Raw genomic sequence first — 22592 nt, forward strand, 5'->3', positions numbered from 1 at the left:
TTGGGGTTTCCTCTATATAGTATCATGTCATCTGCAAATAGTGAGTTTTACTTCTTCCTTACCAATTTGTATGCCTTTTGTTCCTTTTTCTTGTCTGATTGCTGTGGCTAGGACTTGGAGTACTATGTTGAATTAAAGTGGTGAGAGTGGACATCCTTGTCTTGTTCCTGATCTTAGGGGGAAAGTTTTCAATTTTTCACCATTGAGTATGATGTTTCTGTGGGGTTTTTGTATATAGCCTTTTTTATGTTGTGGTATATTACCTCTAATCCTACTTTGTTAAGGGTTTTTATCATGAATGAGTTGTACTTTGTGAAATGCTTTTTCTGCATCTGTGAAATGATCATATGGTTTTTATTCTTTCTCTTGTTGTGATCTGTCATGTTGATTGATTTGTGAATATTGAACCACCCTTGGCAACTCAGGAATTAATCTCCCTTGATTGTGGTGAATGATTTTTTTAATGTATTGTTGGACTCAGTTTGCTGTTATTTTGTTGACGATTTTTGCATCTATGTTCATCAAAGATAGTGGCCTGTAGTCTCCTTTTTTTGTAGTGTACTTATCTGGTTTTGGGATCAGGGTAATGCAGGCCTCATAGGATAAATTTGGAGGTTTTCCTTCCTCTTCTGTTTTTTGGAATAGTTTGAGAAGAATAGCTACTAACTCTCCTTTAAATGTTCAGTAGAACTTAACCTGTGAAGCCATCTGGTCCCAGACTTTTGTCTGTTGGGAGTTTTTTGATTGGTGATTCAATTTCATTACTGGTGATCAGTCTTGTTCAAATTTTCTATTTGTTTCTTTTTCAGTTTGGGGAGGTTATTATGTCTCTAGGGATTTATCTGTTTCTTCCAGGTTGTCCAATTTGTTGGCATATACCTTTTCATAATATTCTCATAGTCCTTTGTATTTCTGTGGTGTTAGTTGTTATTTGTCTTCTGTTCTGGATTTGTTTATTTGAGTCTCTGTCTGTCCCCCAACCCCTTTCTGAAGAGTGTAGCTAAAGGTTTATCGATTTTGTTGATCTTTTCAGAGAACCAGTTCCTGGTTTCATTGATCTGTTCTTTTGTGTTCTTAGTTTTATTTCATTTATTTCTGATCTAATAATTCTTTCCTTCTACTGGTTTTGGGTTTTGTTTGTTCTTTTTCTAGTTCTTTGGGTACAAGGTCAGTTGTTTGAGACTTTTCTTGCTTCTTGTGGTAGACCTGTATTTCTATCAACTTCTGTCTTAGAACAGCTTTTGCTGTATCCCAAAGATTTTGGACCATTGTGTTTTCATTTTCATTTTTCTCTGTGTATTTTTTAATTTTCTCTTTGGCTTCTTGGATGACCCATTCATTATTTTAATAGTATGTGATTTAACTTGTGTATATTTGTTTTTTCCAGGTTTTTCTTGTGGTTGATTTCTAGTTTCATAGTGTTGTCATCAGAAAACATGCATGGTATGACTTTGATGTTTTTGACTTTGTTGAAATTTGTTTTGTGGCTTAATATGTGATCTATTCTGGATAATGTTCTGTGTGTATTTGAAAATAATGTGTATTGTTTTATGATGGAATGTTATGAAAATGTCTGTTCAATCCAGATACCTTGGTTCTTAATAATAGCAATATAACTGTCATATCTTACAGTGTGCATAAAATGGTTTTAAAATTACAATTTGTTATTATTAACAAGGATACTGAATGAAGTTCAGTATGTCCTCGTAGCTCATTTTATCCAAAGAATACACAGCCAAATACTACATGTTAAGATCAGCTAGAAAAATTATGTTCTTGTAGTTTTGTTTCCAAAAGTGATAAACATATGCGCGTGTTGACACTTACTTGCAATTTGGGGATTGCCCTCCATCTTTTTGATTCTCTAAAATATTTACCTAATTCAAAAGTAGACACTGACTTGCTTCATCCCTTCTGGCCTGTTCTTTGCTTCCTCCTGGGTCACCAGTTTTACAGTTCCTGCTTCATCTTTTCAGTGATTCTTTTGGAAGTATAGCAAACACATACTTATGTGCTAAGGCTTATCAGGAAGCCCTTTTTTTCTGCCTCTAGCCCTGTGCTTCCTCGAGTTCAGCATGCCCTGTCTTTTCACGCATTTCTGTCAGATGTACATCTTGTGTTTTGTGGTTAATTTCTGAAACAAGATCTGAACCCTTTTCTTTTACTATCTAATAGCCTTTCTCCCTTTTCTCTCCTTTCCTTCTAGTCTGGATCTCTCCTCTCTTCTCCTCTCTTCCCTCCACCCCCGACTCCCTTCCCCATGTTCCCCCCTCCCCTGTCTCCCCTTCCCCTCTCCCCTCCCCTTCTTTGCCTGTTTCTTTCTGTCTCTCTCTTGTTCCTTTCACTGCCTGAATATTTTTCTGTGTGGGTTGATCTGGGCACTATTTTTATTGTTTTTCCCTCGAGCAAAAATATGTGTGCCTGGAAGAGACTATCTGCCAATTATTTTTCAAATCCCCACTTTCTTAGGTGGTCACAGTGCTGTCAGGCCACTTAGTGACTTTGGGATTACTCTCCCATTGGGGGACACATTGGTGACTTTGGGGATGTGCAGTGTGTAGCCTATCAGAATCTTCCTTCATTGCTCACTCTTACTGCACTAGGATCTACGCCTCTGCTCTTGGGTCACATCTGTGTATATACCTTAACATTTGTGAGGAGACCCTTGTTTGGTGTAGACGTCTTTGGGCTTTTTCTTGCACTATGATGGTAGTCTCTTCTGTGTTCATTGGGAGTTGGGGGAAGGTTAAAACCTGCATTGATACCCTGATGTTATCGTACCCCAATGTTTTTATAACAACAAAATGTGAAACCTGGTGAGAGAGTTTAACTAAATTGTCCATCAGCATCCAAATAGTGAGGGAAGAAATTCTGACTGAAACAGACTGGCTCATTCCAAATCTATTGCTTGTATACACCCGGCCTACAACAGAGTTGTTAGTCTTTAGCGTCCAGCATTGTGTTCTCATTGAAGTGGCTGCCTGACATTTTTCAACTCTTAGGTGCTTGCTGCGTCTTCAGGGTTCCTGGGTGTCTGTGCAGAGTGAGGGGAGGGGACTTTTGTCAGTGTGCTGGGCTTGCCATGTGCATTTGTCTCGTGTCTGCCCCACGGCAACACTGAATACAGAGCACAGAACACCCAGCCTAGCCTCACGTGAGTGCGTTCACCAGCCAAAAAGACCGAGGTTGGGGCTTAGGGGAATTCTGGCCATTAAAGCGAGTTTGCTGTTACATCCGCAGGTTCCGCCTCTCCAGGAGCAAGAGAGTTCGTGCAACAGAATCAGAGAGTTCCGAGATCAGGAATCCATCCTTGGCCCTGGTGCACCTCGGCAAAGACATAGGAATCACAGGACAGAGCAGGTTCTAGAGTGGCTGTTTATTTCCCACGAGCAGCCAAAACCCACCCAGTCTCGGGTGAGTTGTGTGTTTATTTATTCCCGCTTCTCTTCTATAGTACTTGTCTCCTTTTTTTTTTTTTGGTTGGGAGAGGGATGGGGATCCTTGGGTCAAAGAGTTAAGTTAGTCACTTCTCAGTTCATGCCCTGTTTAGCATCACTGGTCTGTGTAAGGTCCCTATACCTTTATTTACATACTGTCTGATTTCCCCAAACTCCATTTCTGTCTCCTTCCCCACCTCTAAAAATTACTTTGTTTTTTGTGGATTTCTTTTGCTTATATGTATTCACAAAATATGTATTGTTATTGCTGTGTATGTGTTTTTAATTTTTGTTAATGGTGTGTGCACATGTGTCTTGCTGTATTGGTTATATTTTGCAGTAAGCACTTTGATTATATTTACCAGCTCTTGCTACGGAGAGCAGTGCGTGAACATCCGTTTGCCTCACTTTCTCAGCCAACAATTTCTATTGTTACTCTTTTGATTTTGGTCATTCTGGTGATTGTATGATGGCATCTATCTGTTTAATTTGCATTTCCTCCTGGCTAAAGAGGATGAGTACCTTCTGTCATGCATATTTGATAGTTTGTTGCCTTTTGGATTTTCTTTTTTCTTAGTTTAAATGAATTTTTAATATCCTGGAAGCTTGTTAGAAATGCAGAATGTGACACCCCACAACCCTCTTCATTTTAACGAGATCCAGTGATCCGCGTACATGAAAGTTTAAAACTAACTTGATACCAAATCCATATTCAAATTTTACCCGACCCGGGGTGCTTCCTTTACCTCCAGTATTTTGTTGCAGAAATTTTCAGGCAGAGGGCAAAGTTGAAAGATGTTAGTGAACTTCTGTGTTCCCGTCACCTAAAAGTTACCATTAACATTTTACCATACTTGCTTTGTCGGATTATCCGTGTTTTTATCTCTCTATGCATCCATTAAACCATGTTGTTTGGGGTACGTTTCTTAATATAGTTCAGAAACCATCATGCCTCCTTTAAATACTTCAGTATGAATAGCATGAACTGTTGTTCAATTTTTTTTTTTTTTTTTTTTGCTTGCCTTTCATTCTGTTAATGCTATCTTGATGAACAGGTATTTCTAATTTTAATTTATTCTGATTCATAATTTTTTATTGCTTGTGCTTTTTGTGTCCAATTTAAGTACTTTTTTTGCTATCTGAAGCTCATGAAGACATTTTCTTCATTATTTTACCTTTCACATTTAGGTTTGTAATACATCTCGAATGAATTTTTGTTTGGTGTGGGTGGGAGGCAAGATTTATTTTTTCATAGAGTTATCCATTGTCCCAGGCCCATGACGTGATTGACTTTTTCCTATGCCTGCCTCCCTTGTCATCTGTCAGGTGTCCGTGTGTGTGGTTTGCTTTCATAACTCTTGATTCTGTTTCACGGGTGTCACGAGCACACTCTGAAGAGGCACACGTGAGTTGTGTCAGCTTTATGCAATCATAGAGCAAGGTGTTTTGTTTTGTTTTACTTTTTTTTTTAACATTTATTTATTTTTGAAAGACAGAGACAGAGGGTGAGCAGGAGAGGTGGAGAGAGAGAGAGACAGAGACAGATAGAGAGAGAGAGAGAGAGAGAGAGAGGAAGACACAGAATCTGAAGCAGGCTCCAGGCTCTGAGTTGTCAGCACAGAGCTGATTTGAAATTACACCAGCTTAACTTTGTTACTGTGCAAGGACTCTGCTCCTTTACAGCTCTGTCGTCACCCCTTTTGGTTATTGATGTCACAGAATTACATCTTTATGCACTGCATGACCCCATGCACAGACTAATAATTATTTTAAAGAATTTTTTTTTTCAACATTTATTTATTTTTGGGACAGAGAGAGACAGAGCATGAACGGGGGAGGGGCAGAGAGAGAGGGAGACACAGAATCGGAAACAGGCTCCAGGTTCTGAGCCATCAGCCCAGAGCCTGACGCGGGGCTCGAACTCACAGAGCGCGAGATGGTGACCTGGCTGAAGTCGGACGCCTAACCGACTGCGCCACCCAGGCGCCCCACTAATAATTATTTTAAATGCATTAGTTTCTTATAATATGTAGGAAACAAACTGTGGAGTTACAAACTGAAGTTAAAATAACACTGCCTCTTGCAATTATTCATTTATCAACCTTTATTAAGATCTTTATTTCTTCATACAGTTTCGAGTTATTTTCTACTTTTATTTCACCTGCTCTCTGGAGCATTTCTGTCAGGAAAGTCTAACAAATGAACTCCCATTTGTTTTCTGGGAATGCCTTAATTTCCCCCTCTACTTTTGAAGGTCAGTTTTGACAGATACAGGGTTTTTGGTTGACAATTTGGTTTGTTTCAGCGCTTTGAATATATCAGGTCATTGCCTTCACGTCTTCAAAGGTGCTGATGAGAAATCTGCTTATAATCTTACTGAGGATCCTCGTGTGGGACCAATTGTTTCTTGATGCTTTCAAGATTCTTTGTAGAAAATTGGATTATAATAGGTCTCGACGTCGGTTTCTTTGAGCTCATATTTGTTGGTGTCTGTCAAGCTTCTTGGGTGTTTATATTCACATCTTTCATGAAATTTGGTGTTGTTATGACTAGTTTTTTTAATATTAGCCATTCTAATTGTGTGTAATGGCGTCTTATTGTTAATTTGTAATTCTTTAATGATGTATGATGTTGAACATCTTATCATATGCTTAATTGCCATCTGTGTATCTTCTTGTTCAGATCATGTGCCTCACAAACTGGCCGCTCCTTAGAGCTGTTCCCCTTTTATTCCACCTAAGTTGTGACATGCCTTCTCTCACAGTGGCTGCCCCAGCATTACCCTTTTATAGATTCAGCCTGACACTTTCAAATGACTTTGCCAGCTTCCTCCTTTGTGCCCCTGTTGTGCTCTGTATGTTCGTTCATCTTAGTTTCTTTGACTCCCAGATATGTCCACAGATGTTTAACTTTGCTTTCCTATGTAGTGGTGAATACTTCTTGTGCACAGAGTTGTGTTTCATTCAAGTTTATATCACCTGCACCTCACTGGTTATCTGGCACCAGGTATTCTCATATGTTGAGTGAAAGGCTGAGTGATTTAATACACATCGAAGGGATGCTTTCAATAAATTCTAGCTTTTCTCACAAAGTAGAATATGAACAATGGACATTCTAGGCAGCTTGTTGTTTCCCACAAGCTCAGTAAAATGATTTGAGATTCAATAGGAATGTGCTCTTTCAGGGACCATTGTCATTTGTGGATGTGTTTGTGGACTTTACCTGGGAAGAGTGGCGGCTGCTGGACCCAGCTCAGAAGCACCTGTACAGGAGTGTGATGTTGGAGAACTACAGCCACCTGGTGTCCCTGGGTAGGCGCTCCCTCCCTGTAAGGACTGTGTGTGATCTCCAAGCTTCCCCTTCTTGGGTGCTGAAACTTGGGTGGCTTTTGCAAAGAAATTACTTGTGATTTTAGACTTATATTTAAAGGCCAGATTTTCTTAGTCTCCCTTTGGCATCAGAATATGGTAGTGGAACGGTCTCCACTTTGCTGTGGGCATAGGGCAGCTTCGACATGCTGCCTCCACGCTAAATCTTCCCTATTCTTCAGGGTCTGTGGTAGTTTTGGCCCAGGTTGTCTGTGATTTTCCATTCACAGGTTATCAAGACACCAAACCGGATATCATCTTCAAATTGGAGCAAGGAGAAGAACTGTGGATGTTGCAGGCCCAAATCCCAAGTCAAGGCCATCCAGGTGAGTGATCAAGATACTTGGATCTTTTCCTCCTTACTCAGAGTTGATGTGAATTCTGATTGACGTACAACTCACGTTTGTGCCTTTTGTCTCATTTGTTACCGTTTTTTCTCCATTTCCTTTCCGTTCTCTTCTGTTCTTTTTTCTACTTTCCCAAGTTAGACTCATTTTGTTATCCATTTAAACAAGCTTCCTCTTTATCTTACTCAGTGTGGCTGTCACACACCCTTCTACTTTCTTTTTTTTTTAATTATATTTTTATATCTCTTTTTTATATTTTTTTAATTATATTTTTAAATCAACAACCACAGTCCCAACCTTCTTCCTTGTCCTTGAAATCTATTAGGATAAGTTGTCACTGTCATTTCTAAGTGCATTCCTACAGTCCTGGATATTAGTTACTCCACCTGGAGCCCCTTTCCCCCCTTACCCAGGTGACACCCCACTGAACCCACTCACACACTACATGGGGAAGCACTTATTCTTTTCATGCTTTACTGGCTTCGCTTGTTTTTCCTTCTGAGTCCAAGGGGTCTTTTTATAGTCACTACTTTTCTTCTTTATTATAACCTTTAAAAGATACCCATTCTGAAGATTTAAACTGTTTTTCTTTTTGGTAACTGACAGCCCGTCTGTCTTTCATCTGCTTTTTGGTACTGAGGTTGGTCCATAGGGCATCTTCCCTGCATGTGTCCCCCCCCAGTCTCATTTTCAGGAACTGGAATTGTCCATTGGTTTGCTCCGTATCTACATCATACTTTCTTCTCACCTTCTGATTGTTTATTCATTCTGCTGCGCTTCCAGCTCTTTCTCTGGCCACTGGGGAGTCAGCTTAAATCTCTTTTATGTGCCATTTTCTTCACTAGTGTTGCTGAAATCTGTTAATATTTTGGTTCTCTATAGAGAAGTCTTTTAAATTTCCCATATTCCCATTTCCCACCAACACCAAGGCCAATATCTCATTTTTGGTCATTGTATTTATTAATCAAATGGATTCATCTTGGTCCTTTTGTGTTAGTTCGTCTTCGTGTTACTATCAGGTATGTTTCCCTACGCGAGTTTAATCTGTCACAGGCAGGGCCATATGAATCACGTTGGTGTTTGTATCGTTAGGATTGTTTCAGCTGTAATTTCTCATCAATCCGAAATCGACCTATTAAGCAGAAGCTATTTATTAGTACACATCACAAGAAGTCCTGAGGGAGGGCAGCTGTAGGGTTGGCTAAGTGATTGACTCAGTAAATCCCCGAAAGTCTGGATGTTCCCTGCCATTCTCAGTGTGTCGGCATTTTCCCAGGTTATCTTCCCCATGGTCACCAGATGGCTCTTACAGTTCCAGCCAACGCCTGCAGATATGCTAGCCCCAGTAGAAGAAAAACTGCTTTTTCCACAGGGCTGTTTTTATGAGGTGGTAAAGCCTATTCCAAGAAATCTCCTCAAACTTGCCATACTCCGTGGGTTAGGTTTTTATCACAGCCCCTGTCTGAAGAAGGCTCTGGCAAGGGAAGTGGGCGTCCCAGTGTTGACTCATTTAAATGATGCTTCACCTTCTGGGGAGAGGGGTAGAGGTAGCAATGGAGACAGGTCCCCATTTCCCTGACTGAAGCACGTGGCCTTAAGGATGGGTTTGGGGAAAAAATCAGGTTTCTGCCAGGCAGGAAAAGGGAGGAAAGATTGTTGGGTAGGCAGCACTGTCTACCTTCGTCCACCTCTTTGGAGAGGTAGCTTCTAGTCACATCCATCTTCAAAAATATTCCGCCACCCCTGTTTTCCTTCTAATACTGTATTAACCCAAGTCCTGGATCCTTGTTCCCAGTCAGACCTGGTGGTAGTTCTTCATGGTCTGGTGGCTTGCAGTTGAAGATAAGTTATTCATATTCAACCAGCCAGAGAATTGCAGAGTAGGTAAAACAGAGCCACTGCAGTGAGTGCCACACACAAGTCCCTGGTTTGCAGTGCGTTGAAACCCTGGTCGGGGCCAGGACTCCCTGGTGTGGCAGTGGCCTCACGAGTCCTTGGTTCTGCTCTCTGAGCATAATTCTCTTGCTGTTGTCTTCTGTGGCTACACTCAAGATGGTCGTTCAGGAGAATGTTTTTCTGTAGCTTCAGTGTCTGAATTCTGTTGGTGCAAGTTGAGTTTCCAGGGACTACCTTCCAGGGACAGCCAGGAATCATCTTCAGTTACGTTTAAGTAATATTTAAGCTCAGGAATTTCTGTCTTCCATTCATCGGCTCTGGTATTGTTTCCTGTTTCTTGAATTCTTTGAACTTTCCCTGTGACAACCAACCATAATATCATTTTCTGCCATTATTGTTGCAAAGAGAATGCCCCACCAAAAATGCATTAGGTTTCTCGGGAAGTCAAAGGAAGGAAGTCAGAGCTGTGCTAACCAAGAGCGGTAAGGACGGGTATGGCGCCAGTCAGAGAAGGGTTGCAAGGGTAGTGTATTAGGATAGGTTCGGTGTCCACGAACTCTGAAAGTCTGCACGGATAAGACTGTTAGCCAAACACATGACCAGATCTGATTCTCATTTTGGCATCTAGATCAGGTCTACCCATTCTCTTCTGTTCAGCCTCCAGATATTTGTCATTGTGCCTGAGGATTTAGTCCCGTGTTTCGTTCCCTGTCTGCGTTCTGTCGTTGGCTTTTGTTTTGTTGTAAACAGCATTCTGTTCAGCCTGCCCCCTCTCAGTTTTCTGTTCCCCCAGATTCAGCCACTTTCATCCCTTTTGGCTCCACTTGCTTGCATATTTGTAAATAACCAGCCTATTGTAGTGCATCTTGATTTTCCCCCTTAATAATGATTTTTCAGTATAAAAGTGTAATGATTTAATTCTCTTTCACCCTCCTTCCTTCATACTCCCCATGATACACACACTGTCTTCTTATACCCCAGTCGTCTTAATAAAGTTACTTCATTTGGGTTAGATCGGTCTTCAGTTCTTACATCTTTATGACTATGTAAGTTCTGTTCACAGGTAAATCATGCAAATACGCAATGGTGTTAATTTTTGTTCATAGATCATTTATTTTCTTTTGAGTTGTTTTATTTGTCTGCCAAGTCTTCCCTGTTCTCATCATTAATGTATTTATCATTAACCCCAGACTTTTCTTCACATGTCTAAATATTCCTGTGGTACAGTCAACCAATTTAGTAATTCTGTCAGTCTCTTCCTGATGACATCACTTCTTTTTGACTTTCTCCATTATAACCTAGTTTTTCTCATATCCTGGGTGTACCATTTTTTATCCTGGAGTCTCAGGTTTTATTTTCTATATCTGTTTTGTGTCATCTGTTTTCTTGATTGGTTTTATTAGAGCATTCTTCACGTACCTTCCTGTGAAAGAGTGCATGTGATACAAATTTTGAGACCTGTGCCTCCAAAAATGTTTATATTTTACTCCTGAATGCTCTGCTTTTTGTCCTCTAGTGATGCTAATGAGAAGTCAGATGCCATTCTAAATTTTGATCCAATTATTTATTGAAAGAATATAATGCTGAGATCCCTTCCAACTGCTTTATATTTTCCTTATTTTTCCTTGTACCTATTTTGTTTTCTTTACTCACTATGCAAAATTTCAAGACTTAAAACCATCTGTATGCATTGTCAGTTTTCTATGCCTATCTTCATTTTTAGTTTTTTTTTTTTTAATTTTTATTTATTTTTGAGAGAGACAGAGTGCGAGTGGGGGAGGGGCAGAGAGAGAGAGAGAGAGAGGGAGACACAGAATCCGAAGCAGGCTCCAGGCTCTGAGCAGTTAGCACCGAGCCCAAGGCGAGGCTCAAACTCAGGAGCCGTGAGATCATGACCTGAGCTGAAGTTGGACATTTAACTGACTGAGCCACCCAGGTGCCCCTTCATTTTTAGTTTTGATTGTTCTCCCCAATGGCCAGGAGTTTCATTACGTTTATACTTGAGGTTTTATTTATATTCAGATCCGATATATGAAACTAAAAGTATAATCTCATGACATGGCATTTTTAAGATGATTTTATGTTCTGCCAGGATCGTGTTATTATTTTTAACATATAACTATTTTCTCATTTCTAGAAAAAGTCCTGGAAATTGATGATCATATGGACTGGCATCAGGAAAATCAAGGCAAGCTGGAAAGTATGGCAAAAAACTATGAATGTACTGCATTTGGAAAACTATGTCTTCTTAGTACAAATTATGATTCTTCAGGACAAAAGCTTCATAAATACATCACTCATGGAATGAGTTTTAAATATAATATAGATTTCAATAGTGGTTTTGCTGGAAAGAATCCTAATGAGTTTCATGCATACAGGGAACCATTCCATCATTCTAAACACGAGCAAACTGTTACTGGAATAAAATACTGTGAAAGTAATGAATCTGGTAAAACTGTCAACAAGAAGTCACCACTCACATGCCAACAGGTGTATGTGGGTGGAAAACCCTTTGAATGTGGTTTTTGTGGGAAGGCCTTCAGCAGCAAGTCATACCTTGCAGTGCATCAGCGAACTCACGCAGAAGAGAAACCCTACAAATGTAAGGGATGTGGGAAGGACTTTAGCAGCAAATCCTACCTCACTGTCCATCAGAGAACTCACACAGGAGAGAAACTCCATGAATGCAGTGAATGTGGGAAAGCCTTCAGTTTCAATTCACAACTCGTTATACATCAAAGAATTCACACAGGTGAGAATCCCTATGAATGCTGTGAATGTGGAAAAGTATTCAGTAGAAAAGACCAGCTCGTTTCACACCAGAGAACTCATTCGGGGCAGAAACCCTATGGTTGTAATGAATGTGGTAAGGCTTTTGGTTTGAAGTCACAGCTCATTATACATCAAAGAATTCATACAGGAGAGAAACCCTTTGAATGCAGTGAATGTCAGAAAGCCTTTAATACAAAGTCAAACCTTATGGTACATCAGAGAACACATACAGGGGAGAAACCGTATGGTTGTACTGAGTGTGGAAAAGCCTTTACTTTCAAGTCGCAGCTCATTGTACATCAGGGGGTTCACACAGGAGTAAAGCCCTATGGGTGCATTCAGTGTGGGAAAGCCTTCAGTTTGAAGTCACAGCTCATTGTGCATCAGAGAAGTCACACAGGAATGAAACCTTTTGTATGTAGCGAATGTGGCAAAGCCTTCAGGAGCAAGTCCTACCTCATTATACACATGAGGACTCACACAGGAGAGAAACTCCACGAATGCGGTGACTGTGGGAAAGCCTTCAGTTTTAATTCACAACTCGTTATACATCAGCGGATTCACACAGGAGAGAGTCCATATGAATGCCATGAATGTGGGAAAGCCTTCAGTCGGAAATACCAGCTCATTTCACACCAGAGAACCCATGCTGGGGAGAAGCCCTATGAATGCAGTGACTGTGGGAAAACTTTTGGCTTAAAGTCACAGCTCATTATACATCAGAGAACTCATACAGGCGAGAAACCCTTTGAATGCAGCGAATGTAGCAAAGCCTTTAACACAAAGTCGAACCTTATTGTGCATCAGAGGACCCATACAGGGGAGAAACCCTACAGTTGTAGTGAATGTGGAAAAGCCTTTACTTTCAAGTCACAGCTCATTGTACATCAGGGGGTTCACACTGGGGTAAAACCCTATGGATGTAATCAGTGTGGAAAAGCCTTTAGTTTGAAGTCCCAGCTCATTGTGCATCAGAGAAGTCACACAGGAGTGAAACCCTACGGATGCAGCGAATGTGGAAAAGCCTTCAGGAGCAAGTCCTACCTCATTATACACATGAGGACTCACACAGGAGAGAAACCACATGAATGCAGTGAATGTGGAAAATCCTTCAGTTTCAATTCACAGCTCATTGTACATCAGAGAATTCACACAGGAGAAAATCCCTATGAATGCAGTGAATGTGGAAAAGCTTTTAATAGGAAAGATCAGCTCATTTCTCATCAGAGAACTCATGCAGGGGAAAAACCTTATGGATGCAGTGACTGTGGGAAAGCCTTTAGTAGCAAGTCCTACCTCATTATACACATGAGAACTCATTCAGGAGAGAAACCACATGAATGTAACCAATGTGGGAAGGCCTTCATTTGGAAGTCACTACTCATTGTACATGAGCGAACTCACGCAGGGGAAAGCCCTTATAAATGTAGTCAGTGTGAGAAATCCTTCAGTGGAAAATTACGGCTCATTGTACATCAGAGAATGCACACAAGAGAGAAACCCTATGAGTGCAGTGAATGTGAGAAAGCCTTCATTAGGAAATCTCAGCTCATTGTACATCAGAGAACTCATTCAGGGGAGAAACCCTATGGATGCAACGAATGTGGAAAAACCTTCTCTCAGAAGTCAATTCTCAGTGCACACCAGAGGACTCATACAGGAGAGAAACCCTGTAAATGCACTGAATGTGGGAAAGCCTTTTGTTGGAAGTCTCAGCTCATTATGCATCAGAGAACTCATGCGGATGAAAAACATATTGATGAATTAAATGTAAGAAACTTTCTTCCAAAAGTCAACTCATAGGAAACTCCAGCAAATTCATACAGAAGAGAAACTCTGTAACTGAAGTAATCTCATTGTACACCAGAAAAAACTAATACTGAATAGAAACCTTATGAACGCACAGCATGTGGCAGGGCACCCACAGAAAGCTGCTTTTTGCATATAAAATAAAAACAGTAAATGCACACGGAATGTCATGAATTCAGTGAGCCCGGTAGGTCATCCTTTGTTAAAGTTTGTACAGGTGAGGAGCCATATCAATGAAGTGAATTTTGGAAAGTTATTTTTTTACTGTGATAAAATTTGCAAAGGAAGTTTCATAAAGCAAGTAAATATGGAGCACACTCCTTTGAAATTAATTTTAAACCGTAGGATTTTAATGACAGAATGTGTAAAGGCAATCAATGGCAGAATTATCAAAATTGCACACTCTTTAGGTATCAGAAAATCATACCTTGGAGAAATCATGCTATAAATTAGGGGAAATTCTTCATCTAGGAAAGACAAACTTCTATTTAAAAAAATATATTATGAATGAAGATCTATGGATGTGTCAGAAGGGGTAAAGCCTCAGTAGAAAGGTTCCCTTCACTGTGATTTTAATTTGGAAGATAATTTAAGAATTATTGTAAGGGAAATTATGTTCCAGATGTTCCAGATTGTTAGGAAAATATTGGAGAAAATATTCAACTATAAATGATAGGCATGTTCATAATGGAATATAAAGTGGTTTTGTTTTGTCTTTTTTTTTACAACGTAAATAAATATAATCAGGATAACCAGAAATACATCATAAGACCTACAGGGATATTTAGATGTTATCTTCCTTTTACTATAGGAGTTATGTGTAGTTTGGCATTCCACTTGTGAATGTCACATATGAGAGATAAGTTAGATACATGCCATTGCCCAGGGACTTATTCTTTGTAAGAGATACAACTTGTTTCTAGAATAATATGATTTATTAAAAATACATTTCAATACTACAAACCTTTTCTACTGTTTTGTACCTTTTGTAAGTGGGCCTGGTGGCTACTTCTTTAGTTATGTACATTATTATAGTGCATAATTGATGTGTTTGTGTAGCTGGAATCTATTCTGCCCTCACTAGTTAGAACATCTTGATTTTCACTAAGATAATCTCTCACAGTGTGTGAGGTCCTGATGGGGCCATCATTCAAGGTGCCCTACCAAGGACTTGACATGATCGTCAAAGTAGGCTGAGATATTCCAGACTTTGAATTTCTCATGGACTCCTAAAGTACCAAAAAGCAAACTGAGCTTTTGTTTTCTGGTAACATTTTCCTGCAATTATTAATTAGTTCTTTCTGTATAGATTACCCAGGATAGCTTTAGTTATTGTCATTTTAAAATTCTAATTCACTTATCTTTGTATGAGTTATCTGGTGTGCTTTTAACGTATTTAAATGACACATTTAGTGGCACTGCTGAAATGTGTTCAGGCACACCTCATTTTATTGTCCTTCGCAGGCAATGCTGTTTCCCAAATTGAAGGCATGTGGTGACCCTGCACTGAGCAAATGTATTGGCTTCATTTTTCCAATAGCATTTGCTTACTTCATGTCTCTGTCACATTTCACTAATTCTTGCAATATTCCAAACTTGCCATTATTTGTTATGGTGATCTGTGGTCAGTGATTATGATTTGCTGAAAACTCAGCATGGTTTAGCAATGTATTTAAATTAAAGTATGTACATTGCTTTTTTTAGACATAATGCTATTGTACATTTAATAGACTACAGTGTAGTGTAAATATAGCTTTTATATGCGTTAAGAAACAAAACTTCATTTGACTCGGTTTATTGCCACATTTGCTTCACTATGGTAGTCTGGAACCAAGCCTGCAGTTGTCTGAGGTACGTGTGTACGTGTAGCTGTAGAGTGAGGATGGGGAAAAGTCACTGTGCCAGCTTCCTTCTTACAAGGTCAGTTTTCCTCTCCAGTTTCTTTATGTGAATGAACATTAACCTGAAGAGGGTTGGGACTCTGGCAATCTCGGCTACGCTTCAGGAGTAGCGTATTGCAAACCACAGATGTTTCTCTTTTTAAATTTTTAAAAAATGTTTACTTATTTTGAGAGAGAGACAGAGTGTGCACAGGAAAGGAGCAGAGAGAGGTGGAGCCACAGAACCTGAAGCAGGTTCTAACCTGCTTGGAGGCTCTGAGCTGTCAGCACAGAGCCTGACGTGCAGCTTGAACCCATGAACCCTGAGATCACGTCGGACGTTCCACCGACTGAGCTGCCCAGGCGCCCCTCAAGCCACAGATACTCCTGAATCCCCTCCCACTTTGTCCTCTGTACTTGAGGAGGGAATCCCACCATTTACCCTCCTTTGAAGGAGGTGTTTAATGATTTCTGAATGCCTGGTCCTTCCTGTGTTCAGCTCATTACACAGGATGCAATCTAAAGATACCTGGAGTAAAGAAGGATGATTCACAGAAGAGAAGAGAAAGTTTGCATGAGGGAAGAATGTCAGATACTTGATCAAGTGTATTCCCTAAATCTGGAAAATATAATGAGTATGTGTTCTGTCATAGATGTTCCAAGGAAGATTCACACATAATAATGAATTGTGTGAATGTATCGTGTGATGCAAATCCACATGCAACCTTGCCCAGTAGAAATGTTGATATAATGTTGACAACATTATAATGTTTCAACAACGTTGAAATCAAATACTGTGGGAAAGGCTAATGCTAACATTAAGTTCTTAATCTTAAAAAGAAAATTTGGGGCAACTGGTCAGTGTAGAGTGTGCAACTCTTGATCACAGGGTTGTGAGTTTGAACCCCATGTTGCACGTAGAGATTGCTTAAAAATAAAATAGGGGTGCCTGGGTGGCTCAGTTGGTTAAGTGTCTGACTTTGGCTCAGGTCATGATCTCACGATTCATGGGTTCGAGCCCTGCATTGGGCTTTGTGCTGACAGCTCAGAGCCTGGAGTCTGTTTCGGATTCTATGTCTTCCTCTCTCTGCCTCTCCCCCACTCACGGTCTTTCTCTCTCAAACATTAAAAAAATAAAATAATAAAATAAAATCTTTAAAAAAAGAAAATCTATCAGATAAATGAAATTTAACAGAATGAATAGATTTACAACCAACAAACAATAAGAAAAAGTAAAAAATTGAATCTCTGGCTTGAAATCTGTCTAGCCCTTCTAACCCTGCCCCAGCCCCAGACTTTTAGTAATAGCTGATTATTCTCAGGAAAATTCAAGGAAAGATAATCGAGCATTTTATGGTTTTTCCAAAAAATCGACATGGGGGGGGGATAATTCATGATTCGTATTTATGAACATAGGTTAAAATGTACTAAATCTAATAGCAAAATTAATTCAACAATGTGGAGGTTTTTTTTTTTTTTAAAGCCATGACAATACGTGTAGCAGACTACTAGTCATGAACCCAATGTCCCTTCATTACCAACAGAGTCACTGTGCCTTTTTATTTTAAAGTTGATTTATTTATATTGAGGCAGGGGAGGGGCAGAGAGAGAGGGAGGGAGAGAATCCCAAGCAGGCTCTGCACTGCCGACACGGGGCCTGAACCCATGAACCAGTGAGATCATGACCTGAGCTGAAATCAAGAGCCGGACCCACTCAACTGACTGAGCGACCCAGGTGCCCAGTCACTGTAGTTTTCATACTGACAATGAGCTCAGCCAAAAAGTTACATTTCTCCATTGTTCTTGTAGTGAAGTATCTTGCTACTAAATTCTGAGTAATGAAGTAGAGGTTGCTGACAGTGTCTAATGGAAAGGCTGTAAAGAAAACAATGGGGAAAGCCCCCTAGTGTTCTGGAATCATTTCCCACTTTAATACACAGCACACATGATGGTTGGAGATTGAGCATCCATTGTGGAACCTGGATTCATCTCAAGGACAGAAGCCACCTGCGTCCGTGCTTTCTGGTAATGACGGGGCTGCTATACCAGCTCTACACTACTAACATCTGAATATCTTTTACACAAGGGTGCATGAACTGCCTTGTTTAAGCCACCTTTTCTTTTTTAGGTAGGAAGAGTGTTGGATCTGTTATATGCAGCTGAATGTCACCCTATAAAAATACATTATGATGTTTGGGAGATTTAATATTTAGAAAATCTTCATAAAATTAATCACACTACCAGATAAAAGAAAGGCCATGTGATTATCTCAGTATGTGTAGATAACACATTTGATGGAATGTAATACCCTAGATGATTTTTAAATATTATTAAATTAGGAATGGAAATTAAATCCTTTAACTTTGGAAACAGAATGTTCCAAAACTGGACATATGTACTTATTGGTAGATATATGCCATTATATTAAGAAAATTACAAGAATGGCCATCACTTTTATTGAACAGTGTGTGATAATTCTAGCCAATGTGTGGAAACAAGGAATTGGGGGTGAGGGCAGGAAAAAAAAAACTTCCATTGTTTGGAGGTGTGGTTGTCTATTTAGGAAAACCAAAATAAACCTCAGGCGAATACAGAGAGTTGCAAATAGAGTAGGATCTCTACTGGATGCGTATCAGTTGTGTTGCTCTGCTTCTGGTTAGACTGGGCAAGCTACGACATCTTAGAAACTGAGAGCACAAACCCCAGTGAGCATGGCAGTAGGAAGTAGAAAGCACTTTCTATAAGAAAAGAGAGTTTCTGCTCTCATCCTCGGTGAAACTGCAGGAAGAGGAGAGGGCCCACGTAGCAAAAGGGAAAGCAAGACAAGCAGGCAGTTGCCTGTGGACTGGCGTGACACACCAGAATCCCAAAGTGCCCCCCCCCCCCCCCCCCACGAAGGAGCATCCGGGCAACTCTTTCCCATGGGTCTTCCTGGAACCCTCAGAGATAGTATGACAAGTGCGATATTGATAGAGAAAAATATTTTAATTTTATTTTTTAAAATTTGCATCCAAATTAGTTAGCATATAGTGAAACAATGATCTCAGCAGTAGATTCCTTAATGCCCTTTACCCATTTAGCCCATCCCTCCTCCCACAACCCCTCCAGTAACCCTCAGTTCTCCATATTTATGAGTCTCTTCTGTTTTGTTCCCCTCCCTGTTTTTGTATTATTTTTGTTTCCCTTCCCTTATGTTCATCTGTTTTGTCTCTTAAAGTCCTCATATGAGTGAAGTCATATGATTTTTGTCTTTCTCTGACTAATTTCACTTAGCATAATACCCTCCAGTTCCATCCACGTAGTTGCAAATGGCAAGATTTCATTCTTTTTGATTGCCGAGTAACACTCCATTGTGGGTGTGTATATATACCACATTTTCTTTATCCATTCATCCATCGATGGACATTTGGGTTCTTTCCATACTTTGGCTATTGTTGATAGTGCTGCTATAAACATGGGGGTGCATGTGTCCCTTCGAAACAGCTCGCCTGTATCCTGTGGATAAATGCCTAGTTGTGCAATTGCTGGCTCGTAGGGTAGTTCTATTTTTAGTTTTTTGAGGAACCTCCATACTGTTTTCCAGACTGGCTGCACCAGCTTGCATTCCCAGATAGAGAAGAATTTTTAAAAATCCTGTTGAGATGCCCGGGTTTTCCTTTAAGTGGAAGGCAGATACTATCTGAAGGAAGGTGACAGGGCAACAGTTGAGAGAAATCCATTAGAAGCACTCCGGACTTTTAGGCTGAGGGGTGGGCAGAGAACTGAGAACACACATATATGAAAACCACCCCCAGGCATTAAAATCTATTACAAAAGACTGGAGAAGGGTCAGGAGAGCTGAGAGACTCCCAAGATCTTGTAGGCCTTCCCAGAGTGCAGGGCTGCTGTCCTCAGAGGACCCAGAGACTAGGCAGCAGCATGAAACATCTCTGGGAGCCTGGAAATCCTAAGAATGGGAAAGCAAAGAGACCTTAGCAACCCAGAAAGCAGTCAGACAGTAAGGCAAGGAGGTAAGTAGTTCACCGAAAGCTGGCGGCTTGGCTGTGAGCACAAGCAAGTGTCTAGAATATGCTCATGCTGAGATCCTAGGCTCTCTGAGGAAAATATCCTGATCCTGTCCTCAGAATATTTGAAAGCAGTTGTGCACTAAATGAGAAGCTGAAACAAAGCCCAGACACAGCTTAATACCAGATTAAATTGATTCTGACCTACACCCCATTTCCCAATCTCACAGCTGACACTAGAAAATATGTACCCCTTTCTCTAGGTAAATATGTATTAAGAGCCAAGAAAATCACCAGAAATAAAGAGGGATATTGTATAATGATAAAAAAGTAATTCCACCAGACAATCCTAAATGTGCACGCATTTCACATCAAAGCTTCAAAATCATTCAAAAACTACTGGAAGGAGAAATACACTCCACCATTGTAATTGGGCATTGCAACAATTCTTTCTTTCCCTTTTTTTCTTTTTAAATATTTATTTTGAGAGAGAGAGGGAGGGAGAGAGAGAGAACAAGAACAAGTGGGGGAAGGGCAGAGAGAAGGAGAGAATCCAAAGCAGGCTCCACGTGGAGCCCAATGCGGGCTCAAACTCACAAACTGCAAGATCATGACCTGAGAGACATCAAGAGTTGGACATTTAACCAACTGCACCACCCAGGTGTCCCAACATTTATTTCTGGGTAACAAAATGTGGGGACCAAAATTCAGCAAGGCTATAAAATTAACTGAATACTGCTATCAACAAACGGGATCCAATAGGCATTTCTAGAACATCCAACAGTAGAATACACATTCTTTTCAATTGTTCATGAAGCATTTAGCAATGTGGGTCATGTCTTTGGTCATAAACTGGAACTTAAGAAAAAAATCATGCAAATTGTCTTCAGACTATAATGCAATTTAATAAGAAACCAATAGCAAAAAGAACCGTAAAATATCCAAATACTTGAAAATTAAGCAACACAATTCCAAATAACCCATGGACCAGAGAAATCTCAAAAAAATTATATATATATATATATTTTTTTTTTGAACTGAACAAAAAAAATACTGCAAATCAAAAATTGTGAGATAAAAAAGCAGTGCTTATAGAGGATTTGTAACATTAAATGCTCATATTAGAAAAAAATAAAGATCTCACATCAATAACCTAAACTGTTACCTTAAGAAACTAGAAAAAGAACAGTAAAATAAGCTGAAAGTAAATACAAATAAAATAATGAAAATAAGACCAAAAAGCAATGAAGTAACCCTCCCCCCAAAAAACCACTACACATATAAATCTGACAACTGTGATGAGATGCACTAAATTATTTTTTTTTGTTTTTGTTTTTTGTTTTTAAATTTTTTTTTCAACGTTTTTATTTATTTTTGGGACAGAGAGAGACAGAGCATGAACGGGGGAGGGGCAGAGAGAGAGGGAGACACAGAATCGGAAACAGGCTCCAGGCTCCGAGCCATCAGCCCAGAACCTGACGCGGGGCTCGAACTCACGGACCGCGAGATCGTGACCTGGCTGAAGTCGGACGCTCAACCGACTGCGCCACCCAGGCGCCCCTTGTTTTTTGTTTTTAAATTTAATTCCAGTGTAGTTAACATATGGTGTTATAGTAGTTTCAGATACGCAGTATAGTGATTCAACAACTCCCTACATCACCCAGTGCTCATCACGCCAAGTACACTTCTTAATCCTCATCAACCTCTTTCGCCCAACCCCCCCCCCCCATCCACTTGTCTTCAGGTAACAGTGTGTTCTCTACAGTTAAGAGTCTCTCTCTCTCTCCCTCCCTCCCTTCCTTCCTCTCTCCCTCTCTCTCCTTTGCTCATTTGTTTCTTAAATTACACACATGAGTGAAACCATATGGTATTTGTCTTTTTCTGACTTATTTTGCTTAGCATTATACTCTCTAGCTCTATCCATGTCATTGCAAATGGCAAGATTTCATTCTTTTTTATGGCTAATAGTCCATTGTATGTATATGCTATGTCTTCTTTATCCATTCACCTATCAGTGGACACTTGGCTGCTTCCATTTCTTGGCTATTGTAAATAATGCTGCTATAAACATAGGGGTGCATATATCCCTTTGACTTCGTGTTTGTTTGTTTGTTTGTTTTGTATTTTGGGGGCAAATACCCAGTAGTATAATTACTGCATCACAGTGTAGTTCTATTTTTAATTTTTTGAGGAACGTCTATGCTATTTTCCACAGTGGCTGCACCAGTTCACACGCCTACTAATAAGAGGGCTCCTTTCACTTCACATCCTTGCCAACACTTGTTTCTTGTGTTTGTTTTTTTTTAACGTTTATTTGTGAGAGATGGAAAGAGGCAGAGCATGAGCAGGGGAGGGGCAGAGAGAGAGACAGAATCTGAAGCAGGCTCCAGGCTCTGAGCTGTCAGCACAGAGCCCGACATGGGGCTTGAACCCACGAACCACTAGTTCATGACCTGAGCGAAGTCAGCTGCTTAACTGAGCCACCCAGGCACCCCTTGTGTTTTTTATTTTAGCCATTCTGACAGGTGTGACGTGATATCTCATTTTAGTTTTGATTTGCATTTCCCTAATGATGAATGATGTTAAGCATCTTTTCACGTACCTGTTGGTGGAGGTGGACTAAAATTCTTGACAGACAAACTATCAAAAGTCACTTATGCATAAATGGGTAAACCTGAATAGCCCTATAACTACTAAAGAAATTGAATTTATAGTTAAAAACCTTCCCACAAAGAAAAATCCAAGCTCATATCATTTCACGGTGAATTCTACCAAACATTTCAGGATGAAATAATACCAGCTCTATACAAATTCTTCTAGAATATAGAAGAGGAAGAATACTTCTTAACCCATTTTATGTGGTCAGCATTACACTGATAACAAAACCTGACGAAGATATTACAAATAGGCAAAACTGCAAATGGTCGTCATGAACATAGATGCAAAAACCCTCAACAGAAAGCTAAATCAGGGTTGAGCAAAGATGGAAGAATGCCATATAAATATATTTGCTTATAAAGTAGGAAGAATGTGAGTAAGCTTGGGAAGAGGAGAGAGAGGGATGGGGGAAGTAATGTCA

The 22592-nt window shown here is 40.0% G+C and overlaps 1 protein-coding gene across 2 annotated transcripts in view; it reads left to right on the plus strand.

The window, feature by feature from the left end:
- ZNF268 (zinc finger protein 268) overlaps positions 1–14588 on the plus strand; it is a 31493-nt gene extending 16905 nt beyond the window's left edge. For both annotated transcript variants that reach the window (XM_030336469.2, XM_030336470.2), the window contains 4 exons: positions 3241–3414; positions 6622–6748; positions 7036–7131; positions 11186–14588. In XM_030336469.2, coding sequence (XP_030192329.1) covers positions 3241–3414; positions 6622–6748; positions 7036–7131; positions 11186–13623 — 2835 coding nt within the window. In that variant the 3' untranslated portion in view covers positions 13624–14588. The remainder of the gene's footprint in view (positions 1–3240; positions 3415–6621; positions 6749–7035; positions 7132–11185) is intronic.
- The last annotated feature ends 8004 nt before the right edge of the window (positions 14589–22592 follow it).

This window comes from Lynx canadensis, chromosome D3 (genome assembly GCF_007474595.2).
Source record: "Lynx canadensis isolate LIC74 chromosome D3, mLynCan4.pri.v2, whole genome shotgun sequence".
NCBI lineage: Eukaryota > Metazoa > Chordata > Mammalia > Carnivora > Felidae > Lynx > Lynx canadensis.